Below are 17,492 nucleotides of genomic sequence, written 5' to 3'. Positions count from 1 at the left end.
GAACACTTTCAAAACTCACATGATATAGTTAAAATTACACGTTAAATTTTCAAACACACTTTACACTAGGATGTCAATTGTCTTCATCAAGTAGCCCGAAGATGTCATTCAACTACACACCTAAGCTCACTTTGACAGAGACCTATTAAAATGGTTCAACTTACGTTGGCGAGAGTCTATAACAAAGTATAGTTAGTATCAAAACCACATTTAATATTTTAAAACACATTATTATATAGGGTGGTCTAGACACCTGCCACCTCCCAAAAAAAAACACCACACACAACACCCCCCCCCCCCTTTCTGACATCACACATTTAATGTTAGCTCCATACACATATTGGATTCAGTTGTGCATGAAACATTACAACATGAGACTCATTGTTTTGCCACCGTCGTTGACTTCACATTGTTTTTCCACCAATGTGGATTTCACACACTCACACACGATCATCATGTTTCCCCAACATTGAGTTAAAACCTTGAAGTACTTTTCCACACTTCTAGTTTAAAAACATTCTTTTCACCACACTTTTACTACTTAAGTGATCACACACACACACAACTCACATTGGCAAGTAACTTACATAGATATGTAATATAAGCTCACCCATTGGGTCATTTATGTGAACTCTCTTATATCGATTCCTCTACATAAAACAAATTCATGTTAAATCACCTATACAAGTCCATTCACACTAGCACACTAGCATAACCTATTCACACCATACTAACCAATTTTACCTAAGTTACTCCAATCATCAAACGCACTGTCCACTGTTCACACAAATTGTTCACACATACACAATAATGTACCAAGCATATCATAATCATCACCCACATGCTATTTATTATTTAATAACACTTGTTATTAGTAACACACTTGTGGCTTTCTAATATGAACCAAACCCCACACTCAAAAGTCAAAACCACACTTTAATGATGCTGAAATATTACACTTTAACCACATTGTTCGTATAACTTAAACTTGCATATCAAAACCATCACAACCTAGTATTAAGGTTAATTACCGCACTCAATGCCGTGATCATAGCACTCACAAAACAACCCTAAAAAACAATAATCACGTTCGGTTCACTCAGGTTAATCCTATGTTAGACGATTACCACATATTCAAATCATTCATATACACTTCGTACTCAAATCAACTCAAAACGCTTAGAAAGTTAGAGAAAGATGACATACATAACTCACCTAGATCGATTCAACAGTACACGTTCGTTTGGCCCTGAAAACACCTAAACAACCACACTATTGCCGCACTTCCACCTCCAGTCGCCACTGGTAACACTTTCTCACACGTTAACGGGTGACTAGTAGTGAATCACCACCCCCACCGCTTTCAACTTCTCGTACTCACAAAAACCTTTTTCAGGTCCCAAAACCAACTTTTATGTCTCCAAATTTTCTTTCCAACACCGCATTGCTGCATGTAGCCGCCGTGACCCTTCATTACTTTTCGTTTGAGCATTAGAATATACCACACCATTTGGTTCATTGCTTCCCTGGTTACCCGTCCACCTCTCTCTCTTTCTCTCTCTCTCTAGTTGTTGCATACCACCACTCATCACCAGCAGTTGTTGCCGCCTCCACAAACAATCGTTGCCACCACCAACAATTGGTTGGTAGTTCGGATTTGGTTTATCCTACAGACACCTCCCAAACACATGAGCACCATGAATCACCACACCCCACGAATCCTTTCTCACTTTAATTTCTCTCTCTCTCTCTCTCTCTCTATATATATATATATTCGATTATGATGGGGAGGATATGTGGAGAGTTGGTTGTAAACCAATTCAAATTTCCAATATCTCACTATAACTCCCAATTATCATTACGTGCACACCATTTTAGTTAACTGAAGCGGTAGACAGTGGCAGATGTAGCTCACAACTGAAGGATTAATCTTGAATGAGTAATATAGTTAAGGGTTTTATTTTTTTAAGTTATAATTTAGTTATTTGAATTGTAGTAGGTTTAGGAAAGGTCTTGTCTTGGAGAGCAAGTTAAGTAGGTCTATAAATAGGCTTTAGATTATTTGTTTAATTTAATAGAGTCAAGTGAGAGTTAACAGAGAGTCAAGGAGTCTCATCTCCATTTACGTTTGATAACAGAGAGTCAAGTGAGAGTTAACATAGGGTCAAGGAGTCTCATCTCCATGTACGTTTGATAAGTTCGTTTGTTATGTTCGTTTATTATATGAAAAGAGTCGTGGGTTGTTACCCCAATATATCGTGTTCATTTGTTTGATCTAATTGTTTGATCTATCTGGGTCAACAATTGGTATCAGAGCTTAGGCTAGTTCAAAGAAGAGGGTTTGATTATCTATTTTTTTTCGTTTGATCACCGGGTTCGTTCCGTTGCCGTTTGCTGTTTGAGTGAGAAAAAGGATTTTAGTAGTTTGAGGTTTGTGCACCATATATATTAAAAAGGTGTAGTATTGTTATTATTATTATTATCATCCAAGTAGCCACGTGAAGAAGCCAAAGGGCTGTGATCGAAGAAAATAAAAAGAAACAACAGGGTAGCAAGTTGGAATTAACAGCAAGCAGGCCGGCATGTGAAAAAATTACTATAATTCAATTAAGTAAAATAGATATAACACAATAAAATTCAATCGAACTACAAAGCATAGTCGATCAAGATGGAGGGGTTTCTAAAAGAGTATGGTTTTTGGGATGTTATTGAACCTACAATCAATATAACTATAGATGAAAGGAAGATGTATACAGCGTTGGGGTTCATATGTCAAACCCTACCGAAAGACATCTTGGTACAAGTTGGCATACTTATGAATGCTAAAGAAGTATGGCGTGCTTTGAAGATTCAATTTCTCGGAATTGATCATGTACGAAAGGAAGAAGACGAAAAAGCAGCTCAAGAAGCCGCTAAGAAAGAAAGATTGTATGAGATCGTTGAGAATGAAAGGTTGGATGCTATTGTTCAAGAAGAACAAGCATGTAATAATGAAGCTCAGGAAGCTACAAAGAATGAAGAAGCTTTGCAAGTTGTTTTGAGAAGTGAAGGCAAAGAAAGGTTGAATGAAGAAAAAGAAAAAATTTCTTTAGAGGAAGAAGAAGAGAAGATGGAGAATCTTAAGGTATGTTTATGACTCAAACAACCTTGAAGAAGAGAAAATTGATAAGATAAGTGAGCAGAAAGGAAGCAATAAATCTGCTACTGATGATGATGAGAGGAAGGATATTGTACTGAATGAAAGGAATGATGCAGCCACCTGGTCTGTAGATTTAAAAGTTTGTGTGAAAGTCAACAACCGAGCAATTGTGGATGAAAAGTCATAACCGAATGAAAGGTTAAGAAGAATTTTCAGAATGAAATGCCCAATAGGGCAGATAAAGAAAGAAAGAATAACACATATGCAAGTTTTGTTAAGCGAAGAAAGAAAAGAAAAGTTAGAAAGAAAACCGTGGAGAATGAAGTTGTATCTGGAATCAATGTGGGAGGTTTGAATGATGAGCGTGAAGAACTTGTTAAACAGGTCTGTTACAAACAACTAAAAAAAGGATAAAGATGAACCAATGATTATAGTTGAAGAGTTGAGAGTGCTATTAGGAATTCAAGACCTTGGTGGTACAAATGAGATGAACAATTCAAGATTAAGGGGGATGAATGAAGGATTAATCTTGAATTAGTAATATAGTTAAGGGTTTTATTTTGTTAAGTTATAATTTAGTTATTTGAATTGTAGTAGGTTTAGGAAATGTCTTGTTTTGGAGAGCAAGTTAAGTAGGCCTATAAATAGGATCTAGATTATTAGTTTTATTTGATAGAGTCAAGTGAGAGTTAACAGAGAGTCAAGGAGTCTCATTTTCATGTACGTTTGATAAGTTCGTTAAGTTTGTTTATCATGTTAAAATCGCGGGTTGTTACCCCAATATCTCGTGTTCGTTTGTTTGATCCGTCTGGGCCAACAACAACCAAGGGTAGCAGATACTACCCCTCAACTTTTCATTTGTAGAGCAATTTTTTTTCTTTTTTGATCGGTTTTCGTATTTCATTACCCCTGAAAAAATATTGCGTTACCCCTTGTTTGTTTAAAGCCCAACCAATTTAAAAGTTCAAAATAAATAAAGCCTTAACAAAGTTAATAGCCCAAAGCAAATAAAAATCATTAACCTTTTGTTTCTTTTTATTTGAACGTGAAACATCCAACTAAGCAGGCTCAAACAAAAATAGGCTCAACAAAATCATCATTTAAAAGTTCAAATCAAATAAAGCCTAAACAAAGTTTATAGCCCAAAGCAAATATAAACCATTAACTTTATTTTCTTTTGTTTGAACGAGAAACGTCAAACATAAACATGTTCAACAAAATCATCATTTTGAGGTTGAAGTGTTTAATACGATTTTGGATATGCGAATTCAAGAGCTTGGAAAGAGATTTAATGAGGTCTCAACTAGTTAGAATATATGTTCGGTTTAAATCTATGAGATTCGTTTTTCAAGTTTAACATATCTAAGATAGTGACATTTTCGGGGATGCATTATTTTGATTTTAATAATGAAGAAAGATGGTGTATTGCAGGTGATAATATGACCTTTTATCACACTTTAAAGGAAGATTATAAATTTGTAAAATTGGGTGGAATGCGTGACCTTGCTTGTGTAATGGTGGAAACCGGAAAGCACACTACTTTTCCTTTGGTTTATCGAATATTGAAGCTAGCGCTGGTTTTACGGATTGCAAATGCAACTGTTGAAATATGTTTTTTTCTAAAATGAAGCTTATCAATACGGGTTTGGGCAAGTGAATGTGTGATGGGAATTTGAACAATGCTTTAATTTATGCGGTAGAAATATATACGAATGATAAAGTAAAAGGAGAAGGTATAATGGCTCGATTACAAGTTTTCAAAAACAGAAGAGGGAAATTTGCACCGATGTGTTTATTTTATTTAATATCATGTTTCTACTTTTGTTTCGTTTATATTATATGAAATGCGGCTAACAAAATTTTTGAACGTTACCCCTAAAAAGTATGTTTAGATACGTCACTGGCCGTAAAATTCTATACATATCACCACTTTAAGCCGGATCTACCCCATCATGTACATAGTTGCTCCTTCAAAAACTCATCTTGCGATTGGACACCAAGTAATAGCATCTCAAGATTAATATCGACAAGTTGAAAAAAAGAAATTTGAAGCAAGCCGAGAGAAGTCTCCCATAAATTTGACATCATCAGAAATAAAATAAGATAAAGTGATACATTTTAATCCACAATAAAAAGAAATAATATTTGGGTGATTTGAATGGTTACACGTGTCCCATCTTCTTCTTCAAATTTTCCTTCATGAGTATATTACATGCTTTGATCTTGCTTCTGTTGTCACAAACTTCTTGAAACTCCATAACAATGGCAATATACATATCTTCATCAACAGTCAGTCCATCATTCTCTCATATTTCCTCCACCCCACCATTCCAAACTCCCTTATCACTTTCTTCCCAGTATCTCTTATCCCCTACTACCACCATACGTTCCCTTAACCTCACTCCATGCAAAATCAATCGAACCGCCGTTGTCGTCCCAAAAGCTTCTTCCACCGCCACTTACTCTCCTGAAGTTACAAACTTACTCGGCGACGTTAACATCTTCACTGCTTCCGGCGACTCCGTCACCTTCAATGACCTCTGGGATCAATCTGAGGTACGTACTCCCTTTAATTTTTGTATAAACATTAAATTGATTACACAAACACAAAAGCAATAACCAAACATGAGGATTTAAAGTGGTCTGGTCTAGACTGACATACGTCATAGGTTGCTACGGAGTATTCTTTTTATTTAGTGACAAACGATTACAAGTACCAAAGTACATATGCATACATATATAGGGATCAATCTGTGGTACTCCCTTTATTGTTTTTATTCCTGCCAATTTTGAAACTAAGTTAATCAGATTGACAGATTGTCCTATAAACATAAATCAATTACATATCAGCCCACGGTAGTCCAATAAATCCATATATTGTGGAACTTGAATTACAATACGTTAGGGATTAGAGCACACACGAAATGAACACAACACAAAAGCATTAAATAAGCATGGGGATTTAACGTGGTTTGGTCTAGACTGACATATATCACCAGTTGCAACTAGGTATTTTTCTTTTTATTTAGATTACAAGCATGCATTCATATATAGTGATTACAAAATTAGGTGAAACACGTTTAAAATAAACAGGCTTGGAATGGGCTAGGGCCGGCTGCCCGTAGCCCTGCACCTCTTCTTCTTTTGCGTCTCTGTCGAAACCGGTCCAAAAGGCCAGCGAACCCAACACTTTAGGTTTAATAAACTGCTCATCATGATGTATATGCATACTCCTTGCTTGAAGCTACATATTAATGCATAGATTGGATCCTTGAGAACGAAATGTAATCTAATAATATTTGCAAGGGATCGTTAATGAGTTGAATTTGACATTGACAATGAAATTAATATGATTTTTGGTTATTTTCTCTAGGGGATTGCTGTTGTTGCACTTCTAAGACATTTTGGATGCCCTTGCTGGTAATCAGTTTAAAGTTTCATCACTTTTGTATATATAGGTAGACATATATAGTTAAACTAGTTTAGAACCCGTGTGATATACGGGTTGTTAATATTAATAATAACAATAATAATAATACTAATAATAATAAATTAAATATAAACATGATATGATATATCATGGATGTTGGTTACCTAAATAAACATGTTTCCCAAAGTCCCATAATAATTTCAAAACTAACAAATTCAAATAAAAATACTTATATGTTAATACTCTTAACACACTTTAGTTAACATCTCATGCATAAATATGCTAAAATATTCTGATTTATGTAATGCTAACTTGCTATTCATAAATTAGCTAACTTTACAAAACCTCAAATAAAAGAAACATAAATCATCACTGAATTGTTTGAGAAGAGTAATTTGACCGAAAAGTCATGGTTAAACCAACATTCCCAACTCCCAACCACCGAAGGTACTCATCAGATAGCACACAAGACAATGAGACATTACAACAATCATCATTTCTGTTCTTAAACAAAAAAAATTATAGCAAAATGACTGAATGAACAAAGAACGAACGTACCTTTATAGATATGAAGAAAGATGGATGCTTTTTGAGTATATTGGAAAGTAACTGCAATTTGATAAAGAGTTAAAACAGAGGATGTGATCATCTATTAAAAACAAAAACACTAATATAAATAATTACATACACCATCAATATAGATTGTTACGTGAGTCCATGACAACTTGTAAACGAACATATAGTTTGGGTCAAATGTAGACGTCGTTTGTATGCAAATGAAAGTGATGAGATATGAAAACAATCAAAGCAACAACCTTAAATTGAAAAAAAAAACACCTGAACCACCATTTATTATCCCATAAAGGTATAAACATTTTCTTACACTGAGTTATTGCATAATCCACAACTATTTTTAAGGGCACTCATCTTCATACATTTAACTTAATATGAATGATGGCTTACAATTAAGCAGTATGCACTATTCTCTACTTGCACAACACTTTAGCATGAGACATGAGTGAATATCACACGTCACAGCAAGTCCCAAGTATAAATCCATCCAACACAATATAAAGTAGACACTTCATAAACAACGATTTCTTTTAGAACAGTTGCAAAAGGGACCAATTTCCTACCAATGCCTACAGGTTGAGAAAACAAAGTAATAAAACCATCTAAGGGTGTGTTTTGGATAGCTTCTTGGTTTTTGAAATAATCAATTTAGAATAAACAGCTGCAATTTGCTTATTTCACTCAGAATCTTGGATATGCAATCCCAAAACCCAAACTCCCTTAAAACATCTTATTTCTAATTATCATATGTATTTTTATAATTACAAATGGTTAGGTGTGACATATGTAATTTTTGTATGACTGCAGAAGAGTGTTTCTTGCTGTTCAGTTGGGCTATTGCTTTTCATTTTTCTGGAAATTAGATCATGTAATAATATTTTGTTCAAGATCCCGGGTCTTGAGCAAAACAACACTTAAAAACTTTTAAATACGGTCTTAAAGGTTTGTAAGTAATCATGTATTTGTAAAATAGTGACAAAAGCATTTACCTAGCTGTAGTAAAAAAACCAAAATCAAATATATCAACTTAATCGATTGAAACACACCATAAACAGGAGCTATGAGAGTAGGATTGAAGGAACAAAATCGGCTGCCAAACGAATACACATAACGTAAATAGGAAAAAATAATACCTTAAAACCCCTAGCAGGGAAAGTAAAGCCTTCAACCAAATGCTACCTTTATCTGCAAATACAATAGGAAAAAAAAACAAACAGTTAACAAAAAATTATAAAAGCAAAACAAATGTTCATATTAGATATACATCATTTGTATTTTACCCTTGTTCAGAAGATACCGATGTTGCTGAAGATACAAAAAATAGGAATAATTTAATCTTTAAAATGAATCTGTATAGTCGAATCGGATATTGGTAACACCTTTAAATTAAATTTGAAGACGATGATCGATATTGCACATCATGTAATCGAATCTGTAAATCAAAATTCAAAATTAGGGTTAGTATAAGATTAACGATTATATACGAAGTCCAATTAATACCATAATCATTGCAGAAGATAGAAATTACGGTTGATGATGATCGAATATTGCTAACACCTGTAAGCTTGAAGACGACCGATGAGTGCGAAGGATCGAACATAGCTAAGAATCTGCCGATAATAAGAAAATGGTTCAAGTCGGCTTTTAGGGGGTGTTTGGTAGAGAAATGGAATTGCAGAGATAGGGAATTGGTACGGAGAATGAGAATTGCCTGTTCTGTTTGGTAGTACAGAGATTTCAGTAGAGAAATATAGCTGAGAATCATTTCCCTTGTTTGGTATATAGAAAATAAACAGAGAATTATATCAACTTTATCATTAGCCCAAGTATTTTTTTCATAACAAATATTTATTAAAAAATAAAAAACATATAAAAAGATGCATAAATTCCAACCAAAATATGCATTGATCAAACCAATTCACATACAAAACGTAGTTTTTAAGCAAAAAACATCAACCATAGTTAAAACCAATTCACATACAAAACATACTTCAACCATACACAACTATCCCATTGAACCATCGGTATACAACTCGACCATCTCAATTTTCTCTTCTATTGTCAACGCAAGAAAAAAACGTCCTAGATCCACATCTTTACCAATCAAATGAGCTGCTTTGAACCGTTTTTTCGTAGTGATACCTGGTAAAGCTTTCAACTCATCACTAACCTTTTCATAGATTTCACGAGCCTCCATACCTTCTTTGCTAAGTTGTTCACCCACCATCTCCCCAAATCGAAGCAAAACTTCCTTGATATCTTTGCAAGACTCTCGATATATCTCATCTGCATCCGTGCTTCTACCTCTTTTGCACTTGCTTGTTACACTTCCTGTTTGTCCTTCAGATCTATCAACATTTGGAACGGCTTCATCAACAAAATCAAAGTCTTCAATATCAACAGGTGAGCTTTTTTGCGTCTCTTGAACAACATCTTCTTCTCCAAGGTCAACTGCTTTACCACCAATAGCTCTATCCTTACCGAATATGGTACACAATTTGTCATAGAAAGGAAATGACTTATCACGAAAATTCACAGCACCTTTGTGAGACTACAAGACAATTACAAATAAATTAGACTAAAATTTTAAAATCTAAAAAATATATTTTTTAGAATATACCTTCACGTATTCATTCCAAACACTTACGTTTTGAGGAGTTTCTTTGACGAGCACTTTCCCCCTTTGATCTGTAACCAGGAACCACATCTACAACAAACTGCTGGACATTACGCCCCGGTCTTTGTAGGTAAAAATCAGATGGTACACTACTTCCAGCGGGATTAGGTTTATGCATCACAAGATCTTCGTCTCCAATCAAACCTTGTACATCCGTAAACAGCTCACACACATCCAAACCTGCTATCAGACATACAAGTTTAAAGCAATTCAATAAAGAAATTATTTCACGATGCAAATATAGCCAAGGGTAATAGCACATTCACAACTCACCCATCCGCCGCTTTAGGTTTTGCCTTTGTTTGGCTAGTCTTTCTTTCGAGTTGCTGCCAGAATCACTTGCAAGGTCATACTCCTAAAACAGAATAATCAATATATCAAGATTAACTATATCCACAAGACTCTAAGCTAAAAGTTCAAAAAAATACAGTACATGTCCTCTGGAAGCCAAAAGAGCCCCATGTCCCAACACTTTAGAGAGTTCAAAGCTGTCAATAAAAAATGTCAGATCAATAGCTGAAACAGAGCAAAAAATGGGCGTACGTAAGGGACCAAGAAAAACCTCTGGAATGAAGTGCTAGCACTTATTTTGGGGAGAGATGTTGGCCAAAAAACAACCTCTTCAACAGAACAGTTTATGCAAGCCTCCTTCATCTTTGTCTCAACAAGATTAAAGAGATCAGTCATAGATAAATGCTTGAAACATCCAGCAATTGCTCCAATGGCATGAGCCGCCGCAACTCTGATATCCCAGTTTTTGCTATGAAGATATTGTGATACCTGAAAAATGCATTAAGCAATAATCAAACCAATTTGAATGCACAACCGCCATAATATGTCCCAAACTAAAAAACAATACTAAAATAAATCAATGCAGTAATACATACCTTACGTAGCAAAGAGCTTAAATCTTGAGGATGTAATTTTGCAATCTCCCCTATCTGGCGAGCTGCAGTGAATCGTGTGGCTTGTGTCGAGCCAGCTTAACAACGGTCAAGAAATACAAGCAGCCAGCATGAACCTGAAAAAGTACACATTTTCACTCTACCTTATTTCAAGCTAATATTAACCTAACTCTAGATTAAGCTGCTTCTCTCATACCAAATCCAAATTGTGACATTCAAGTTCCAACCGTTAATTATGTCAATCTGCTGCATCAGATAGTATCACCACTCTAAATCCATCTAAACTATATATATTAATGATTTTTCAACTAAACTCCCATATTGCATGATTAGGCATACATGCATGGCACCTAATCACTTTTTAAACAATTCAAAGGCAAGTCGATAATGAAACCAAACTATAAACTTATTGCTAAAAACTCATCCGTTTTCCCACAAAATATGCATTTACAATATAATAATGATAATAACAACAATAAGCCTAGAAAAGAAAGATTGCAATAAAAAGATACTCTCGAGTAAAGTCAGCAACCGTTGGAGGCGAGAAGATTGTTGCTGTGCCATATCTCTTAATAATTATACCACTCACAACATTTCTCATTCTACCAAAAACAATAATCTTTCACAATCCTGTCAAATGATTTCATTCCTCTCACCAACACACAATCCTACACCAACCAAAAATTATAAAAAAATATACAAATCAACATCCAAACCTAAATAATAATAATAAATACATTCCAATCGAATTACACTAGCAATACACAGCATTATCCAATAACTATTAACAATTTCGTTATTATAACGATTGAATCGTTAGCAGTGATGGTAATATACATAAATAAGAGAAATTGAACGTACCTTAAGGTTTTTTCGTGAATGGAATTGAGAAACCTAATAATAATTAATAATAATAATAATATTAAGTGTGAAGCATTCGATTCAATTGACGGTTATCGGCGTGGTGACGTGGCGGATGTGTGTTACGGTGATGGTGTGTGTGTGTGTGTGTGTTGTACAGTGAAGATGAAGAACGAATGAGGGTTTCGGGTTATTATTATTATGATGATGATAACTGAGATCGGTTCTTGGATTGGAGATGATTTGTGGGTGATTAGAGGCTGCAAGTCGATCGAGCAGGGAGAGGCGTGAGAGAGTGAGGCTGAGAAATGAAATCAGAGAAATCCAATTCTCCGCTTTTTTTAGAGAAACAAAATCAGAGAAATGGAAATGGTTTATTTCCATTTCTCACCTCTTTCTTTCATAAACAAACAAGAGAATTCTTTCCAATTCCATTTCTCACCCCTCAATTCCCTCTACCAAACACCCCCTTAGGTTAAATGAATTTGTGAATTATTATTATATAAAATAAGGGAAAATAGTTAGAAAAGGGGATTGGTGAAAATCTTATTGTTTTATTAGATAGGAAGATGCCATGTGCCATTTTAAAGAAATTTGGTGAAAAGTAAAAGGAGAATTTTGTGGAAAATCCACTTGTTTATTATAGAGAGAGAGAAAATCATATTTTTTAACCTTTGTGTTTAATTTCTTATTTATTACACATATAGTTGGGAACTCGCATCGACTCTGAAAGAAGTTAAAGCGAAATTTGAATCCGCTGGTGTGAAGCTGATTGCTATTGGTATCGGCGAACCTAAAAAAGCTCGCATCCTTGCTAAAAGGGTAATAATTCCTTTTTGCGTTATTATTATCCGGCGTTTGATTCATGGATTTTGTTTTAAGTAATTGGAATCCGTCGTTGGAATTGAAATAATCATGTTTTGTTCGTATAATTTAGAATCAAATAGGTTAGGAATGGAATTCAGATTCCAATTTTTATTGAATTCCAGCTAACTAAAGACCCCCTTAGTTTGCAATCATTAAGATCAAATTATTCTTTTATCGTCACAGTTACCATTCCCATTGGAGAACCTCTATGCAGATCCCGAACGAAAGGTGTTTTGATCTTCACTTGTCAAATTTATTAGTTTTTAGAGTAAGCCTGTTGCATGTTATTAACACTTCAATTTTTTTCATGTGACTTAGGCATATAATCTCTTGGGTTTGTATTATGGCATTGGGCGGACATTTTTCAACCCTGCGAGTGTAATATCCTCTTTCCTTTATATCTATCATAATCAACTTATATAACTTGCATTTTCAACCACGCCTGAATGTGAACCAACAGGCGAAGGTGTTATCAAGATCAAGATTTGAGGCTTTGAAAGAAGCCGTAAAGAATTACACGATAGAAGCAACACCAGATGATAGAGCAAGTGTGTTGCAACAGGTTTGATCTAATATAATATTACATTATTTACTTACTGTACTGTAAATAAATGTACGCGCTTGTATGATTAATAATAATGCATGTTTTGCTTTGTAGGGAGGGATGTTTGTGTTTAAAGGTAAAGAGTTGTTGTATGCATGGAAGGACGAAGGCACAGGCGATCATGCTCCTTTAGATGACATTTTCAATATATGTAGCAATGCATGAATATTGAACAACACATTATTAGTAAACATGGTATAGTGGTTGTGTATTTCAAAGTATAAAGGTTTTGATCCACTCATGTTAATATAACAAAGTTGCAAGTTTACCAATTTCTTCAACTAATTGGTACCAATTTTCACTACCAATATTCCCAAATTTATTTAGTTGATTATTTCCTTATTAATTTTGGATGAGACAGAAGATTGGGTTGGTTCTTGGGTTGACTACTAGGTGGGCCTGCCCATAGTCTTGTTGAGTGAGGTTGGACCATCAGAATTCTGATATAGATTTTGATTCGCATGTCTATTTATTTGAACTAAAAATTATTTAATATTTGATATTTTATGCTATGTTTCATATACTTGACACAAAGGTAATAATGAATAACTATTTGGACGTTATAATGGAGATGGGTAGGACAGAGAATAAGTATAAGTAAAGACATGTAAGAATTATATACACACATGAATCTTGACTTAACTATAATCTAGCTGTAATACTTCAACCTTTTTTTTTCTTTTCTCCTGTTAAATTATTAAAACACTAATTTAACACACCAATATATCGATGGGAATGGCGCGTCCTTGTGAACATTTTTTTTTTAATTTTATTATTTGAAATTACTTTATATAAAAAAAATTATAGATGTGACATAGTTGATAGACTATTTTGTTGGTACAGCGGTGAGTGTGGTCCATTTTCAGTCCTCTGGGTTTTTCTCCTTACAATTTTGTAACTTTGTAAAAATATCATATACTTTCTTAAAATGATAAAACAACCCTTTATATAGTTATAAAACCTACAATATCTCCTTTCATGATATTATTATTGATTAAATCAAATGTTTTTTTATTAAAACAGAACTTATTATTAATAGTACTTTTACTGATATTTATAAGAAAAAAAAAACCTTTTGTGACTTATAAAATGTATTTCCATCTTAACATATAATAATAGTAATAACCACTTCAAATATAATTTTGTGCAATGTGGTGTCTAGAGTAGAGAGAAAGCAAGTTGTAGATACGTAATGTTTGGAGTATGTGAAATTTGATGCAAAGTCATGTCATATTCACGTAATACACACACCAAGCCTAAGGATGGCAGAATTGGGTTCATAGGCTCAAACCTCATTCACTTTAATGCTGACAGGTGCATTCATAACCGGCCCTCCCATAAGGACCACACTGGATTTCCTCGTCGATGTTCGTTTATAAGAACTTGTGTGGTGGATGGAGCCTAGGGATGGGCATTTTGTCTCAAATACCCGTACTCGTACCCGTACCGTACCCGTATACGTACCTGTACCCGTACCAATTTAGCTTATTCGGTATGGGCATTGGTACTCATTTTTGTTGAATTTTGGTACATGTACAATCGGGTACATGTACGGGTACGATACGAGTACATTTGGTATTTTGTACCTGTTTGGAGTATATGGAGGTTTAATTGAGATTCTTCATATTTAATATATAAAATAAATTCTTCAATCATGTTATTATTTAACAAGTACCAAACATTTCTTCAAAATTAAACAATATAAGATCCAAGACTCGAACCAACAACAAATCACTTAAAGTCGGCAACCGAATTAGGGTTCTTCAGTTCTATCGTATCTTAAAATCGACGGCCAATTTGGTACCTATTCTAATTTGGTACCCGTCACGTACCTGTGAAAGTACCGATACCCGGACTAATTCAGGTTGTTTGTTACTCGTACCGGTATCGGTTTCAACATCGTCGAAGATCTGGAAATAAAAAAGTAAAGTGGTACAAAAACGGGTATTGTACCAAAATATCTGTACCAATACCCGTACCCGTACTCGTACCATACCGAAAAATTTGGTACGAGTATTGATACGTGTTTTTACTGATTTTTGGTACGTGTACAATCGGCTACTGGTACGGGTACGGATACAGGTACTGTCCCACGCTCATCCCTAGATGGAGCCCCTTTGTGAGCGCTGAGCGTAGGGGTGCAAACGAGCCGAGCCGAGCCCGAGCTCGACTAGGCTCGAGCTCGGCTCGTTTAACTTACACAGAGCTCGAGCTCGAGCTCGGCTCGTTTCGAGCTCTATTTTGAAAGCTCGAGCTCGGCTTGAGCTCGGCTTGGGCTGGGCTCGTTTACCATTTATCAATTAATTTTTTATATAGTTATAATTATTTTATATATTTTTTCTATTATAATTTTATGTATAAACGAATATATATTATTTAGTTATATTTATTTATTTTTTCATAACATTATACTTATTAATTAATAATTATTAAATATATATTTTAAAAAAATTATATAAATAGCAGGCTCGTTTAAGCTCGCGAGCCGGCTCGAGCTCGATAAGTAAAGCTCGGGCTCGGGCTCGTTTATTAAACGAGCTTATTTTTAGGCTTGAACTTGTGCTCGGGCTCTATAAAGCTCGACTCGAATGAGCTTTCTAACGAGCCGATCTCGAGTAGCTCGCGAGCAGCTCGGCTCATTTGCACCCCTAGCTGAGCGACATGTGACACCACGTCAGCATATGAGCCTTTTGTTTTCCTAAAAGGGATGTTCTGGATGAAGCCCCGAGAATCATTATCTTATTATTATTTATCAAAAAAAAATAACATATAAAAAACCCACCAATCATTATCTTATTATTATTTATGAGGGATGGCCTTGGCTTGCCAGGATTCGAGTCCTGATCTCACCTGATTTTACTGGCTCCTCGTTGTCGTGCCGTTTGGCGGGCGTGGGGTCGGGTTTTATCCGGGGATTCCCTCAATAGGTGGATCGCTAGGGGCTCCGTCCGTCCGAACTCATGGCCGGCTCGGGCTACCTTTAGCCAATGGGGGCCGCATACGGAGTACCCGGCGTTACTTAGTTGGTCGTTCGAAAACAAACCAACCCTACCCCCCATCCGACGCTGTGTGGAGAGCGCCCCCCTTCCATCGTGCCTTGGGCGGCGGTTTCCCGGCACTATGGGGTGCTATGGGGGTGGGAAGCGATGGTCTAAGGCTATACTCAATCCTCTATAGTTATAGATCATTCACTAGCAGCGTCATCTTAACTTTTCTTTCACCCCTTCAACTACACCGTTCAATCTATGTTCTACTCCGTTCTTCACCGTTCTTCATTTCCAATTTTTAATATAATTTAATTTTGATATTTTTAATGGTTTTAAGATAATATTCAATAAATCCGAAAAGATATTAATTAAAAAAGTGAAAACGATGACATTAATTAAAAATTATGAACTTAAAAAAAAACTATATAGTTATGCCATATTTTTTTAGCGATTTTTCTCTTAAAAACAAGCCACTTCGAGGTCCGTTAAGATAAGATGGCGATATTTAGCGTTATGATATCCAAATCTTTTCGCTCGGCCTTAACTTCATTAAGTTTTTTCTTTAAACGAATCTTTTCTCGTTCGCTCTTGACCGTCTCATTGCTTAGCTTCTCCTTCAACCACATCTTCTTGATATGCAAGTCTTTGAAAAGTCAACCTTTATAACTTCCAATTTGGGATCTCCTTTTTTTTAATTAGGATCCCGCCCTTGTTTTGTCTCTCCCAGTGGGGCGTTTCGGTTTAGTCGAATCTTCAACCTCCAAATCATTCAAATTAAGGTCGATGATACCATGGGCATCTAAACGACACGTGCTAAAGTCTCCACTTTCGAATGTTTTTGTCCTTTTTGTCGACTCAACCTCATTCACACTGGAAACCAGTTTGGACAAACCCGAACAATTTCCCAAGAATTTAGGTAGGGAAGACATGCTTATATTTGATAAGATATCGCTCGTTAGCCAACAAGTAAACATTGGTGTTGCTACTACCACTCTTTTGATTGTTACGGGCATTGACGTAAAATCCGTTAAACCATGATAGTTATCTACTCATTTCCCTCCGTTTTCAACTCATTGACATTCAAAATTCATATAACATTCTTTCGATCTTCATAAAATCTTCAATATTCTTATACATTTCTTCCGATCTTCATACAATGAAATCAGCCCAAATGAACTCTGTAATATCAGCGATCAGAACATACCCCAAATGAACCAAGCACCACCCACACGCGAATGGATTTTCGAAACACAACCTACACTCAAAATCATTTCCCAAAAACAAACCGCACCCGCAAATGATCATACAAAAAGAAACAAGCCATAATTTCCGTTTTTAGAGGAACGACATGCAAAAGTCTTAAGGGCGACAATAGAAAAGTTCCATGGGTTCAAACTTGGGTGAAATTGTCCGATAACAGAAAGAAAGAAAGGCACGACTATATTTTAT

General features: G+C 35.3%; 1 protein-coding gene and 1 long non-coding RNA gene across 2 annotated transcripts; one reads left to right on the top strand and one right to left on the bottom strand.

Moving 5' to 3' along the window:
- The first annotated feature begins 5,257 nt into the window (after positions 1 to 5,257).
- Positions 5,258 to 13,621, top strand: LOC143624073 (thioredoxin-like protein AAED1, chloroplastic). Its single transcript, XM_077094821.1, has 7 exons — positions 5,258 to 5,695; positions 6,513 to 6,559; positions 12,293 to 12,407; positions 12,636 to 12,680; positions 12,771 to 12,830; positions 12,913 to 13,014; positions 13,111 to 13,621. Exons 1-7 carry the CDS (start codon positions 5,402 to 5,404, stop codon positions 13,219 to 13,221), a joined length of 774 nt encoding a protein of 257 aa, XP_076950936.1. The 5' UTR covers positions 5,258 to 5,401; the 3' UTR covers positions 13,222 to 13,621.
- LOC143624026 (uncharacterized) lies at positions 10,568 to 11,387 on the bottom strand. Its single transcript, XR_013152019.1, has 3 exons — positions 11,237 to 11,387; positions 10,707 to 10,801; positions 10,568 to 10,599 (listed from the first exon to the last, which is right to left on the bottom strand). It is a non-coding gene; the product is annotated as an uncharacterized LOC143624026 (long non-coding RNA).
- Positions 13,622 to 17,492: the final 3,871 nt, after the last annotated feature.

The sequence above is a fragment of the Bidens hawaiensis genome, unplaced genomic scaffold (genome assembly GCF_021521415.1).
Source record: "Bidens hawaiensis isolate Kalapana, Puna unplaced genomic scaffold, B.hawaiensis_p1.1 tig00003653_1, whole genome shotgun sequence".
NCBI classification, from domain to species: Eukaryota; Viridiplantae; Streptophyta; class Magnoliopsida; order Asterales; family Asteraceae; genus Bidens; species Bidens hawaiensis.
Note: the sequence above shows the minus strand (reverse complement) of the source record. Positions and strands in the feature narration are given on the sequence as shown.